The sequence below is a fragment of the Cylas formicarius genome, unplaced genomic scaffold (genome assembly GCF_029955315.1).
Source record: "Cylas formicarius isolate icCylForm1 unplaced genomic scaffold, icCylForm1.1 PGA_scaffold_10__41_contigs__length_53128322, whole genome shotgun sequence".
NCBI lineage: Eukaryota > Metazoa > Arthropoda > Insecta > Coleoptera > Brentidae > Cylas > Cylas formicarius.
The window spans coordinates 24,904,713-24,919,527 of record NW_026844214.1 but is presented as its reverse complement, the minus strand read 5'-3'; the positions used below and the strand labels follow the sequence as shown (position 1 = coordinate 24,919,527).

Here is a 14,815-nt window from a genome sequence, read left to right as displayed (position 1 = left end):
AAAGCTAAAGTTGAAAATTAATTATTTATCGATATCTTAAAAATCTGTTCAACAAAAGGAGTTCAAAATTGATGTATAGAGTTTTTTAAGGCTAGAAAAAATAATCCGCCTTGTGTATGTAGCCATTGGGTGATCTCTTTAAAGAATACAAATGCAACAACATTTTTTGAGAATTACTTCATGCAACATTTAGAAAACAAATAATTAACCTATACTTACATTTCAACATTGAAAAAATATACTTATTTATTTGCAAAATCAGCTTAGAGAGATTGCAAAACTACAAAGTTGCCATTTAAGATGTTGCACTCTGCCAACATTTTGGAAAAATCCTTTATTCTATTACGATGAGAACCATTACCCTTAATGTGAACAACTGAGTATATCTCTGATCTATAAATCAATGTAAAGTTACAGGGGTTCTTATTTTTTATCTAAAAGTTATTTACAATAAGTCATAAAGAACTTTTCAGCATTTATATTCATTAGAGAGTTCGGGTACTGCTGCCTCTACTGACTAAAGGAAAAATATAATAAGATCGTCTGCGGCATCAACAGGCTACAGGCAAAATGTAGTAAGATTAATTTTTTCTTATCTGAAAAACCCTGGTCTACCAGAAATTTCGGAAAAATTTAGTTTGGTTGATCATTTGATTTTAGTTTGTTTGTAGACAGCAGTATTTAAATATTCGACATGAAGCTCTTCGAGAGGTGGAAATGTAAACCCGATAGTGGCCAGTCACCTTATAAACAAATGTTCAGCACATAAAGTTTTCACTGCGTTACTTTATTTGCAACGACGTGTATTCATCTTCGTATGCAAACCATAATTTTAAGGGATTTTGTAGGCCACTTAAGCTAGAGTACACCAAAGAATCAGCATATTTTAACAGAAAACCAAATTGATTCGCAGTATGAAAAAATTGAAGATCGCATTTTTTTATGTATGTGTATGTATTAGATATTTTTTTTACGACTCTTATTGCTGGATACCGTTTTGTGAAAACATATATTTATTTTATTCTCTTACATGGCACGGAATCTTGGACAATGGGAAAGCATTTAAAATGTAAGTTTTCTGCAGACTTTTAAAGATCCCATAGCCAAAACGAATGACAAATGAGAATGTTAACATGTGAAACCACGCTAAACTAGTTATCTAGAACATATATGCAGAGGAGAAAAATATTAAATTTTGAGACTATTTATGGACCGAAAGAAGACCGAAGAGGAAGACGAAAATCTTCATGGCTTAAAAATATAAGTGAGTGGACAGGATTAGACACATATGCCCTATTGAGGACAGCAAGAGTAATGAAGAAGGCACCCCCAATTGAAAATCTTCTGGATTGCTACTGCGTCGGTTGCTGATAATTCGAAGTTCCTGACGTTTCGCCAATCATCCTCAGAACTCAATTAGAACTCAATTAGAACTCAGTTTCAGAAGAAGTCATCCGGATGATTGGCGAAACGTCAGCAAGTTCGATTTATCAAGAATCGATGCTTCCTACTGCAGACGATTTGTAAATAGTATGTGGAAACTTCTACGAAAAATTAAGAAGGCACCTAAAGAAGTTTGATGGAAGAATACTCAATACTTTAATTGATGCAAGTCTGGTCAAGTTTGCCCAATCCTTGAAGATTTTTTTTTAACAAAGACTAAATCTACAAACATATTTACCCCCCGAATTAGCCCCTACATGCAAGGATTCGCTTTATGCCATGCACACTGCATAGATCGATCTTACAGACATGTGAATGGAAAATATGATATCTACGTCAAGGAAAAATGGGGCTATAGACACACACATGGTACATTCTATAGAACAGTTTCAAAATTTTTAATTTCCTGCTTTTAAACCCTGCATAGGTTTTGCTATCAACTTTTGGACTAAAACCAATTGAATATAGTCAAATCTGGTAAATTGGTTAAGGCTTTCGCGGCCCGTTGATAAGCTATTATCTTGATTCGGGTTTAAAGGCCGTCGTCGATTGGAATTACTTCCTAACGTTTCGCTAGCACGAGTGGCGAGATTCTTCAGAGGTCCTTCCATCTCCGATGTTGGACGTAGACTGGTAGACTGGTTTAGTCTACGTCCAACATCGGAGATGGAAGGACCTCTGAAGAAGCTTGCCACTCGTGCTAGCGAAACGTTAGGAAGTAATTCCAATCGACGACGGCCTTTAAACCCGAATCAAGATAATAGCTTATAGTCAAATCTAATTATTCAGAAATTTTCTGATTCTTGAATAGCATCAAATTCGTCGAAAGTTCTTCCCAAGAACAAAGCACATTTCGGAGTTTAAAAGTAAACAACAACGTTATGCGTTACCAAAAAAGTCGAAATACAAATACGGTGTGTGATCGGCTTCCAAATCAGTACTATTTTGGACGTCATCTTCGCGAAGCGCGCGACCCCAAATCGAATGACCGTCGTCTTCGTGTCCGTAGTGATGTTGGTGCTGCGCGTGCTCGTAGTATATGACTTTCTGGGGTGCGTGGTCCTTCTTCAAGCTGATCCAGAACTTGGCGACATTAAGCAACAAACCACCCAGGGCTATTAGGTAGAGTTTAAACTGAAGGGCGGCGTGAAACAGTTTCAAGAGAAAACACAGTTTTTTATAGATGATAGCACCCAAACCGAAAATCTTAAGCATAGACAGCAGTTTTTGCTTCTTCTTTTTCTTTTTGCCCCTTGGCTGTGCTGCAAAAGTGGTTAAGACGTTATCTTTCGTGTGTCACAAAACTACCCCCCACATACACGCAGCTTTGCGTCATATTATGTCTTGCCGGCTTTTAGACTATCCCTCGATTAAAGCATAGATTACCAATCAATCAGCTAGTAATCTCAACGCAAATGGAGATCTGTCGCTATCGGAATTATGTATTTGAATTAAAGCTAGTTCGATCTTTCACTGAGTCAGATTTTTCAAATTTATCGGTTGAATGTTAATGGTAATGGTTACCTCTCGTAATCCCTCAATACCCACGAAGTCCGGCACAGGTTATGCAAATTCGAGATTATTAAGAGATTATTTTGCAAAAAGTATATTCAAATGATTTTTTTAGCAAAACTGCCATCAGAATTATTTAGCTTAATCGTTGAACGCCACTAAAAAAAGTACAAGGTGTTCGAAATAAAGTTCCCTACCACTTTAACTAAGAAACTACGAATGTTAAAAAGTTAAATTGAAAAAATTTTGCCGATTTTTTGTCATTTTTCATTTTGAATTTATTTTGAATATTCTGGAGAACCAAAATAAAGTACAATTTTATATATATATATATATATATATATATATATATATATATATATATATATATATATATATATATATATATATATATATATATATATATATATATATATATATATATATATATATATATATAATATTCGCACCCCTGAGAATCGCCAATTAAATGATCTCTTTGAAACTGAAACGCATCACGCCTTTCTGGTATTAATCAAGTATCCCGTTGCCAGGTGAACTTAAAATTCTGCAAAATAATCTCAGAAAGCTAACTGTGCAACTTTTTTATTTTGTTTTTTATATCTTTCGTAGTTTCTGAGTTACGAGCGCAGGGAACCTTATTTCGGACACTTTGTATATCGAATTACTTGCAGACATTCAGATACGAAATTGGAAAAAAAGTCTTTGAAATTGACATTAAATAAAAGTTCGATTTACGTTTTAGGTCATTTCATGCAGGGAATAAGTTTTACAGTACTAAACTTAGAAGGTCCTAGTTTGTTGAACAAAGCGACATAATATCAGTGTGAAGATCGCAATAAAACAGGCTACTTACTTCATTAATTTTTAATCATCGTACGCAGCGGAACGAATTCGCGTAAATCCGAACCTTTAAAACGTTTTCACAGTTTATGTCATAAACGTTCTATACTTATTTCATTGTGGAGGCTACTTTTTAAATAACGGTTGTTCGGGTCAACCAGTCTGGGCGGACAGTTGGTGGAACAAATGAATATACTTGCGCGCAAATTCGTATTATTGTTTCGTATTTTTTATGTCGATGTAAATGAAGTGACTGAATGTTGGTGATGATGGCAAAGAGCGCATATGGATATGCCTCTTAGGTGATGTGAAAATGATAAAGGTGCATCAATAATTAATTAACAACACCAACCTAAATTTTGGTGGTTTTTATAATATACACAATATAAAGTGGACAAAAAATCTCAGCTTGCTTGAAAGATTTCTAATACTTGTTCTTAAAACAATTGTTTAGAGCAATGTTTTAAAAGTTTTTTGAAGGAGGAATGCACACAACATCACAACAAAATATTGTGAAGAATTAAACAAAAGATAGGTAAAACAAGAAATTCCCGAATATCAGTCAAGCTCCCAAAGATCAGTTCTCAAAACACAACAATACCGATGTAATAGTAACAAAGTCAACTTTTGCTAATCATTTGTCCCCATCGAAGGATAGCATTAAGGTTCTACACCCTTGCGACCAAACCGGGAAACTTGACATTTCAGAAAGATCAGAAAAAAAAATTAAATAGATGATTTTAATACTTTTGTCTGTAAGTTTTTGTTAATTCTTCTCCTTTCAGTGGATATCTCTGACTATAAACCGCTAACATAGATAGTAAGATTTTAGGTCCAAATCTGACGTTTTGAAAACCCAATTTATGTTTTGAGTGATAATGTAAATTTCGTCTTGAAATAAGCAATGTTCGTGTCAAAAATAATCCAGAGCCCCTGGTAGTCAAAGATTTTACTTCCAAAATTGTTATTATTGTTAACCAAGTATGTTTGTTAAGAATTGTAATAATTCCTCTAAAAATTTTTTGTAAAATGATTTTCATAATAATTTTTAGCCCTGACGATGAACCAAATTTGAGTTGAACCGTTGACAAAGCAAGCTTAGATTTTTCTGCACTATCTTAAACGTTTTTTTCAGATTTTGTTTCGATACTGACGACACAAGCGTCAATTAATTAAATATATCCGCACCCCTATCTTCGCAAACACAATTTACTACAAACTACAAAGCGAGAACAGAGAAAATGCGAACACGTATTAAAGCGTGCCAACTCGCCCCCTACAAACCTCCGTTGGCCCTTGCGGTGTCGTTCTCGCCCTCTTCTAAGATGTTTTTGTCGTCTTCTTCGTCGTTCTCCCTGGCGCTTTTAAAAAATCCGGAGAACCCGCCTTCGAACATCTTGCTCAGTTCGGTAATAAGCTTACCGATAACATCGACCAAATGGGAAGGCTTGCTCTCTGGATCGGAGCGCCCAGTAGCTCTATAGGCGGCAGCATCTGCTTCAGCTGCAAAAAAAACGAGAAATATTATTATTATTTGTTTATAAGGAAATACAAATTATTCCTATAACAAGAGCCTCTAAAGGTTTATAGGTTAAAAAAGCCTGAAATCATCACGCCCTTCTGGTATTAATCAAGTAAGTTCAACGTATCCCGTTCCCAAGTGAACTTAAAATTCTGCCAAAGAATCTTGGAAAGCTAACTTCCTTTCTCGACCACAACGGTATCCTACGAGTCGGTGGTCGGTTAACACACTCTTCTCTACGGTTTAAATAAAAATAGCTTATTTTTTGGAAAGCTTCACACAGACTCACCACCATGGGGAAGACTCGAGGTACCAAAACTCTAAAATCTCACATTTGCCTTTTTGTCTTCAACTACCAAAGCTATTCGCCTGGAGTTAGCCACAGAATTTTCTGCTAATGATCTATACGGACTGCGGAACTAACTTCGTCGGTGCGTCGAAACAAATTTCCGGAAATCGATTTGTAACAAAGAAAATATTAAGTGGCATTTTAACCCCCCGTCTGCTCCAAATTTTGGTGGTATTTTCAAAACAGGTATTAAATCTGTCAAAGGTCACTTGGTGCGAGTAGTGGGGACCAAATTCTCAAGTATGAAGAATTCAATAAAGTGCTTGTATCCATACAGCGTGTTCTTAATTCGCACCAATTAGCTCTGATTCTTACGATCTCAACATGTTAACTAACGGACATCTCCTTAACCTTCCTTAACCTTCCGCACACAAAGGCACAAAGGCAAATGTGAGATTTCAGAGTTTTGGCACCTCGATTCTTCCCCATGGTGACACAAAAAGGGCCTTCGAAATCGATACTTGCCTTTGGAAAGGGTTTGATCTGATTTAATCTAAGAGTCGTCAAATCTCCCATTAGGGGTTGAGACGAGAAAGGTTTGGGCGAAAGCATCGGAAGCAGGAGGATAATGCTTTTCCTATAGTGCATTTTATAGATGTTGTCCAATCATTCTGAGCTAGCAGACACAATGTGGTTTGCAATCCGGGGTTTAAATATTTATCATGGGTGTATAGAATTAAGGAGGTAGTGAGTCTTTGTGAACCTTTGCAAAAAATAGGGTATTTTTGTTTAAACCCTAGAGAAGAGTGTGTTTCTTAACCGACCACCGACTCGTAGGATACCGTTATGGTCGAGAAAGCTTTCTAAGATTCTTTTGCAGAATTTTAAGTTCACCTGGGAACGGTATACGTTAAACCTACTTGATTAATATCAGAAGGGTGTGATGGGTTTCAGTTTCAAAGAACTCATTTAATTGGCAATTCTGGCAATGGATAAATCTTAAAATGGATGCCGTTACTCGAATTATTTTTTTAATTGAGGAGAAACGATCAATCAGAACAGTAAATATATTTTGGTAGGCGAAAGTAGTTAGGGCAAATTTGCGAGCCTCCACTGAAGTTTGAAAAGCTTTATTTTCCCAATTAGGGACATTCGAAACGAAAATATTCCTAGCAGTGGAAAGGATATGCGGTCTCGCCCGCCATGTAAGATGGTTTAAAAGCTAGGACGGGTAGAGCCCCTTGAGGAGCAATCAACAGAATTTTCGATTGAGGGTAAGTGGAACCAATTAGAAGAAGGGATTTTCTCCTGGATATGACCCACCCTGTTAGCTACGAAAGTGGTTCATCTATGTGGAGACGAATGGATCAAAGATATTTTTCAAATGTAAATATGTTCTTGGTGAGTATTCAATACGTAATGCAATAAGTCAGCTTATAACATAGGAGCGCAAAGTTCCAGGCGGGGTATAGAGATTTTCTTCAAGGGGGTATCTGATATCTTGCACATACAAAGGACACCTTGATTGTGAAATTTCTTGTCTGCGTCCGGAAACCGTGCATTTAGCAGGACGTTATGATTTCGAAGAAATTTTCACCGAGGTATCGATAAAGACGAGACGAGATGATGAAGTTCTGTTTTATATTGAGACCACTTTGAGGCGAATTCTTGGGCAGGAGGCTGATCCAATTGGAGATTTAAAAAAATCAGAGGATTCGTATAATGAAATAGATATATAGACGGTGACAAGAAACCGAGGGGGTCAAAAACGCGCGCTAATTACAGTGGATTTTGTTGATAACAATTTGGCGGTACATCTGTTTTCTATTGGCAGTGAATACAATCTCGTGTGCCTGGAATTTTATAAGAAGTTTTGCAATGTGAGAGATAATACTGATGGAGATTTGCTGCATATGTTTTCCGATAACACGTTCCAGAGTTGTAAATTGCGATTTCACGGGAATTTTTGAAAGTAGGAAAGGTTGAGTTTCGGAAAGATAAAAAGACTATATAACGACCAATTTGATCCCGAGTATGAGGGTCGACAAATGAATTTTCGGCTTCTGTGGTGAAAATTTTGAGGCACACGAAATGTTATTTAGCTCCCAAAGACTTTTTATCGAAGTATCTAAGGAATAGTCGAAGGAAACGTGGAGTGAATGAATTGACTTAGCGTAATTGTTACTTACAGGACCGGAGATAATAAAACCAAAGCAAGTGTTTTGGGCCACGAGATCTTGAATCAGCGAGATTAAGATGGGAGAATTCGAAAAATTATTCCTCAGAGCACTAGGCATATATTGGCAAATTTTGGATAAAACGTCAAAGTCTAGCGTAAAGGAAGGGTTTTTTGATGTTTCAGGACTGATAGTGTAGATAACAGAATTAGATGAGCATGAAGTCATTTCTCCTAGCCCTTTGATCGAAATGATAAGAGTGACACACAACTTATTTCGAAATGAATTGATTATAAAATTGCTTGACCTGCGCTATTGACAATTCTAGCCCTTTGGCAACCACCGAACGCGTCTTGAACATCGATTTCAGCGCAAGATAAGAGGACGGTATGCTTGACTGGAGTTAAATTAGTAAATACGACCGAAGTAAAGATTGATTATTGAGGTCCTGTTGTGAGTTGCTTTTAGCAGAGTTAGAGTTCGATTTTACTTCTGAAGTACAAAAGAGAGTGGTGAGCTGACATATTTTACATTTCGTTAGAGAAGAGCATTGAGTAAAATTGTGTTTTCCCGAGACAGGTGGTACACCACCTTTTGTACTTTACTGTACTGACCCTTTCATCAGGAGTCTTGTTCAGAAAATCTAGACAGTTGTAGATAAGATAACCATTCTTTTTACAAAAGGGGCAGTTAATCTGGTTTGCCTTGTTAACTCGGTTTCGTGTTCTACGGAATTGAGATATTTTAAGGGTCGGTTTTTCCCTTCGCTTGGTTGGCATAGAAAAGCGCATCTACAGCAAGACTTTGTTTTCTTAGGAATTCTTCGAGAATGGTGAAATTTTACCGCATTCGCGTTCGAATCATGTAGCCGTATTTGGATCGAGACGGTCAAATAATTGGTAAAACAACATATCGTCCCATTGTTTTACAAGGTATTCTAAGTTTTGCAAGGCAGCTAGATGTTACGAAAAGCAATCGATAAGAGATCTTAAGCTGTCTACATCGTTTTCGTTTGTTAGTCCTTTTAACTTTTCTATTGCCCTCCAATGGCTTATTGAGATGATCCGCGAACCAACGATTCGTACGCGATGGGGTAGTTAGCGTCTGTCTGAAAATTTTTCGGTTTTAGTCGGTTTTCCAATTATTGAGGTTACCTTCGAACTTCCCTAGTTTCAGTTTTGGCAAACGCGCATGACTACGATAAGAATCAGTTCTAATTTGACGAGTATTAGGCTACCTATCATCCAATAATTCGGAATAAATTGCTTGAATTTCATAATAGTCGTCGTTGAACTTTTTTCGAATGGCATTGTGCTCTTCTAGTCTCCCTTCTTCAACAATGGTCAAAAATAGTTGCAATAGAGCAGTGTTGCCGTTCGAAATCCTCGAGAAATACGTCGATATGCTTGAAACGCATTTAAAAATGTGTATGGGCACTAGGTTCACTTTGATTTTCAAGAACAATTGGTTTTAATTTAACCACTCTACTAATGTTTCTTTTTGCAATAGTTTTACTGCTCAAGGGAGCTTATAAGTAGTTATAGATTTATAGCAAGTTTATTTTTAACGCGTAAGCGAGTGTAAGAGAAATAATTGTATTTTATGTCTAATGAAATCAACCAATTAAAATGAGTGAGATAGAGAGAGGGGGAAGGGGGGGATCAAAATCTGAATACATAGAATATATTTTTTTTATCAATTATGAGAAGAAAAATGTTTACCTGAAGGGCGAGTACTGCGCTAGCGACCGAGAGGTAAGAGATAAAATGAACGCAATCTAAGTGCAAGAAAAACGTATCGTACCGGCTACTACAAACTTATTGTTGATAATGCAAACTTTATCAGTTAGAAAATCTGGGGTCCAAGCGACTAAAAATTATATGTAACTGAGTGGACTGTATTTAAGCTGGTTACTATGTTTGATTTTCCTCTTAATAAAGTTTCAAGAGCGACGGTAGAATGACGATACATTTAGTTTAGGTTCAGCTGGAATCCTAATTGTGTGGAGAGCTAAATTAGAGCAGATATGAATAGTTAAGGTGTTGTAGAATATCAAATAGTGGGAATTTATAGAGTATTATCGTAAAGTATAATGACTTTTGTGTCAGGTCATAAGAGAACAGAAAAAATAGATGTCAGTAACATTAAGAAACGTTTGAAGAAATTAGATGGCGTTTTTCAATAATATATAGTATTAATAATAAACAAAAAATTAAAGTATTACAACAACCCACAAAGTGAAAATGTTTGAAAAGATTGAACTTTTCAGAAAGTCATTTTTCCCGATCCAAATCGCCTCACTTGTAGCTTAAGAAAAGCCCTTCTTAAGAAAGTTAAGTTTATTAAAATGCTTTAGGTCTTTTTGGAGCATTCGACATTAATTTCCGAAAATATTCCACTTTCCTTTTAGAGATAGACACAAAGCATCAAAAAACATAAGATAAAAAAAAAACATAAAAAACATTTTAGAATCGTTAGAGTTGAAAGACTTATTCACGGATTCTAATAGAGAAGCTTTAATAGCCGATTTAAGGTTGCTTTCCTTAGATGGAGAATTTTATTTTTGGCAAACATTGTGGTAAACACCAAGGTCAGTGAGGGACACCCTCAAAAATAATTTGTCCGATTTACATTATAATAGATTTTTTAAATATCTGCTAATATCCCTATTTGCGACACTGTACCTCATGGTCATTACTGGGACCCTCAGTATAAGTTTTTCATCTCCCGGGTCTACCTAAATACACTATTTTCATCAGATACTTCTAAATTGGTGTGTATTTGAGGATGTGTCGGTTTTCAGTGTCTACTAGATGAATACAGTTAGCGAACACCATCGGAATACATAACGCATATGCAAAGTAATAATCGTTTAGGTAGTTTTAGAATATCAGGATCGGAGTTGAAGAAAACTTTAATAAATCCTTTCAGCGGCTAATTTAATGAGGTAGGGAACCAAAGTGAAGACAATAAAAAAAAAGCTGGCGGTCTAATTGTCTAATTTTTGAGGAACCGATTAATTATATGAGACCCAGCTGTTTTTGGCTAGTTTTTCATTTGTTTGTGAAATCCGGTCATGTTGAAAAACTATTTAACCAATTTACGTATGCACGTCACTGCATCACGGCGTGCATTTTTTCCGGCAGGAAAAAAGGCCCAACTTCATAAAATGCGTGTAGACCGGAATATTAATATGGCGTTGGATCTGGTGTGACTAAGTTTGGGAACTAGTACTACTATTTCGTGGAAACGGAGACAAATGTTGAATTTAAATGGTATATTACGAGGTTAAGAGGACTTTGGCCTTCCAATATCGGTTTACATATAGAATGATTCATCGTGGATGACAGATTAGACGTATATAGTGACCGTTTTCAAAATTTGGCGAGGGTGGCCATCCAGCGATGCGCCTTGGCCACCATAAAGAGCTGAAATTTTGGCTTAGAATTCGTTAGAATGTAGACAAGTTCCCTCAAGAGGCGCTCAAAATGTTCGATCATATTGTTGGAACCAAAATAATGAAAATTACAATTATTAATTGATTATATTATTGATTATTAACACTTTAAAATGATATATCGTGATATTAAGAACTCCGAAATAAAAGTTCCTATCTGTCAAAATTTTATTATTTGGTATATTTTCGGTAGGAAGCCACAAAAATTTCAATCAATTCGATTAAAAAGTCCCCGAAAAGGTTCAAAGAGAAAACTACTAAAGTTCTGAAGAATTTCTTTATTTTTCGTGCATATTCTGGTCAAATAATAACAAAAACCATAATTCATGAAATTATTTTGTAATCGTCCAAAGATCTTCTGCATACTCTTGCTGTAATTTAACTACATTGTTCATGAAAAATAAAGAAATTCATAAAGACTGCATTCGAATAAATATTTCCCTCCACTTTGAGGTTTTTGGGCATGTTTACGGTATAGGTATTGATAATTTATAACTTAAAGTTCATTAATTCAGTTCAGTAAGTTATTCATTCAGTCTACGTCCAACACCAGATATGGAAAGACCTCTGCAGAAGTAGCTTGTAATTAGGATTAAAATCTGTGTGCAATTGCAGCGGACCAAAAAAATACTTTTCAATATTTTAAAAAACTCTTAACTTTATTCTAGTACACAAGGAATTCTCCAAATGATGTTCCTAACAGTTGTATTCCACATTCCCACTCCATAATAGGGACGTGAAAATACCGCGCTTACTTATCTAAATCCGAAAACTTTTTAACAATTATTTAAAAAATTTCGTTTTAACTCATTTCGTCCTTTTTTCTAATAACTGTACAAAAAAAATTATACCAACTTCAAATTAAAAAGTTTTCTTGACTTTTTAAACTAACCGCAATATTCAATATTCAATCATACTAAACTAATGATTATTACTATTGAAATTTTAAATATGCATAATTTTTGTATTTTATCAGGGAATTTATATATATATATATATATATATATATATATATATATATATATATATATATATATATATATATATATATATATATATATATATATATATATATATATATATATATATATATATATATATATATATATATATATATATATATATATATATATATATACATATTTGGCTGAAAGAAGGAAAATGAGACATTATTTCGAGTTTTTGTTTATTTTTCTTGTTTCTTTTTTGAGAAAATTAATTTTGTTAATTTATTTTTACTAATATCACAAAACACTATTTACTTGCTATAGAAGCAATCTTAATCAATCTACTCGATAGTCTAAAAGGGCAACTCCAAAAGCGACAAAATGCGTTCAATCATTACAAGTTATTGACATTGCTTTCTGAAAATATTTGAACACCCCCACCACTTTCCCTTAAGGGATGGAGCAAAAATGATTTTACAAAAAAGAACCTAATTTATAGCGGCTTTAGAACGATGCCGATTTTAGCTGTCCGGGAATCAAAATTCAAGAATTGGGATATGTTCCCTGCGAGCCATTCAGTCCTCTGGATGTAAAGATTCTCTCTATTGGTTTTGGAATTTACTGCAAACTTTATTTAAAAGTAACAAAAAAGTCAATTGGAAAATATTAATTAGGATACCAGTTTAATAGGTTAAGAGGCAAAACATTAACATATAGCTTCATTTTTAAATTGGCCTTGGCTAAGTTGTTACACATTGGGAAAAGATACTTGAAAATTAACCGTATAAAATTAGCATTCAATAGATCACTAAACTTAACAGTATAACGCATTGTGCGTGTACTTAACGGAATTTTATACGTTTGTGCTTGGCATTTGCTAAACGGTCGCCATTAAGAAAAAAGAGCAAATAAAATTTAAAGCCTACGAACCTCAAGTAAATTGTTTATAGCCTATTAGAAAGTCGGTGTTTTTGGGACGCTTGAAAAATTTTATTGCTACTATAGAAAAAATATCCATTTTTATTACAACTATAAAAATATCTTCGGCGATCATTAAAGCGGTCAAATGCAAAGTTAAGAACAAGTCAGGTTAGTTTTAAAAAACAATTTTTTGGAAATTATGTTTATAAGTTTTTGTCAGGTATACGTAACTTACAGGCACTGGATATTAGGTGCCTTTTGGTATGATTCAAATGGTTCACGTACACCGTATGCGAAATAAAACGACCCGATATACGATCTGGAAAACCATAGGAGATACGAAAAAAAGTTTCGTACAAAAGTTTCTCGGACTCTCCTGAAGATTTAAAATATTATAATTTTGTAGATGCAGGGTGTCCCCCCCCACATTAACTTGGTTATTTTAAAAGGAACACCCTGTATAATCCGACATTTTTGGAATCCTTGGTTAAAATAAAGGTCACTTTCTTAAGAAATTCCTATTCAAATTCTGAATAGTTTAGGCAGAAATTGAGGTTGTGTTTTTTTTTTCATATTTTGATTGCTCCATATAAAATTGTGTTATGACGCTACTGATCCACGTATTGCAAGGAAAATTTAACCACAGACTAAGGAGATGATGCACTTCTCAATCAGTTTGACAGATGTGCCTCAGCTTCCCAAATGTCCCAAATAGGTGGTGTTTTTTTGTTAAAGGAATTCAACAAGAATTTATATGGGTGAAATGTTCAACCTTTAGTATCTCAAAAACTAAGTAAAATTTAAATATAAGGTAAATTACGAACTTACCTTCTTTTTTGACCTAGAATTGACATCTGAATAAAAATATAGTGTGTTTCATTTGAAAATCTTAGGCAGCAGTTCAATGTTTTTTTGCATCCTCACAGCACTTGAAATGTTAACTTCAGGCTTTTATTTTTGTTGCGGTTTGAATGTGGAATTCCTTGCCCGATCATATGAAGGAGCTCTCAGTTACACAATGTACCTCTCACAAAAAAAAAACGTTCAAGGGAAAAGCAAAAATGCATTAACTAATTTTTACGTATTCCATTTTTATCGATGGTTTTCACGCAGATAAAAGTCTTTTTTTGTGGATTCGTCTCGCATTGCGTCTTGCCCGTCTCCCGCGACCACATTTTTTTTAGTTTTCTAATTATTTATTGTATTTTTTATTTATTTTTTGTTTTTGTATGATTCGTATATAGGCTGATCTGTTTTGTTGTGCCACACATGTTTGAAGCTTGTGCGATCGGTTTTTTTATAATCGAGGTGCAATCCTTTTTTTCACTGTTATGTTATTTTAGCTTGACAAATAAATAAATAAACATCCATTTTATTATGATACAGCAAATTTTTTATTCTACAGCAATATTTTTTCACCATAGAATCGATTCAACTCGTTCATTATCCATGTTTGCTGTTTGTGAATATCGCGCAAAACTACTTAAGAAGCAGCGATCGTCCTGGTTGATGCGCAACGAAAAATCGACATAGCTGGAAACGCCCCACTGCCAGATTTGATATTTAATATTCGAAGCCTTGGATATTGGAGCGCGCTCCAGCCGCGAAAAGTGGAGATCTGTCGATTTTTCGTTGGGACGCTGTGCTCGAACTGATTCAATTGTATGGTGAAAAAAATTCTCTAGAATACAAAAATAGCTCAAT

General features: G+C 34.9%; 1 protein-coding gene across 3 annotated transcripts in view; it reads right to left on the bottom strand.

The window, feature by feature from the left end:
• LOC132708155 (uncharacterized) overlaps positions 1–14,815 on the bottom strand; it is a 44,627-nt gene that overhangs the window by 21,749 nt on the left and 8,063 nt on the right. For all 3 annotated transcript variants that reach the window (XM_060680292.1, XM_060680293.1, XM_060680294.1), the window contains exon 2: positions 5,083–5,301. In XM_060680292.1, coding sequence (XP_060536275.1) covers positions 5,083–5,301 — 219 coding nt within the window. The remainder of the gene's footprint in view (positions 1–5,082; positions 5,302–14,815) is intronic.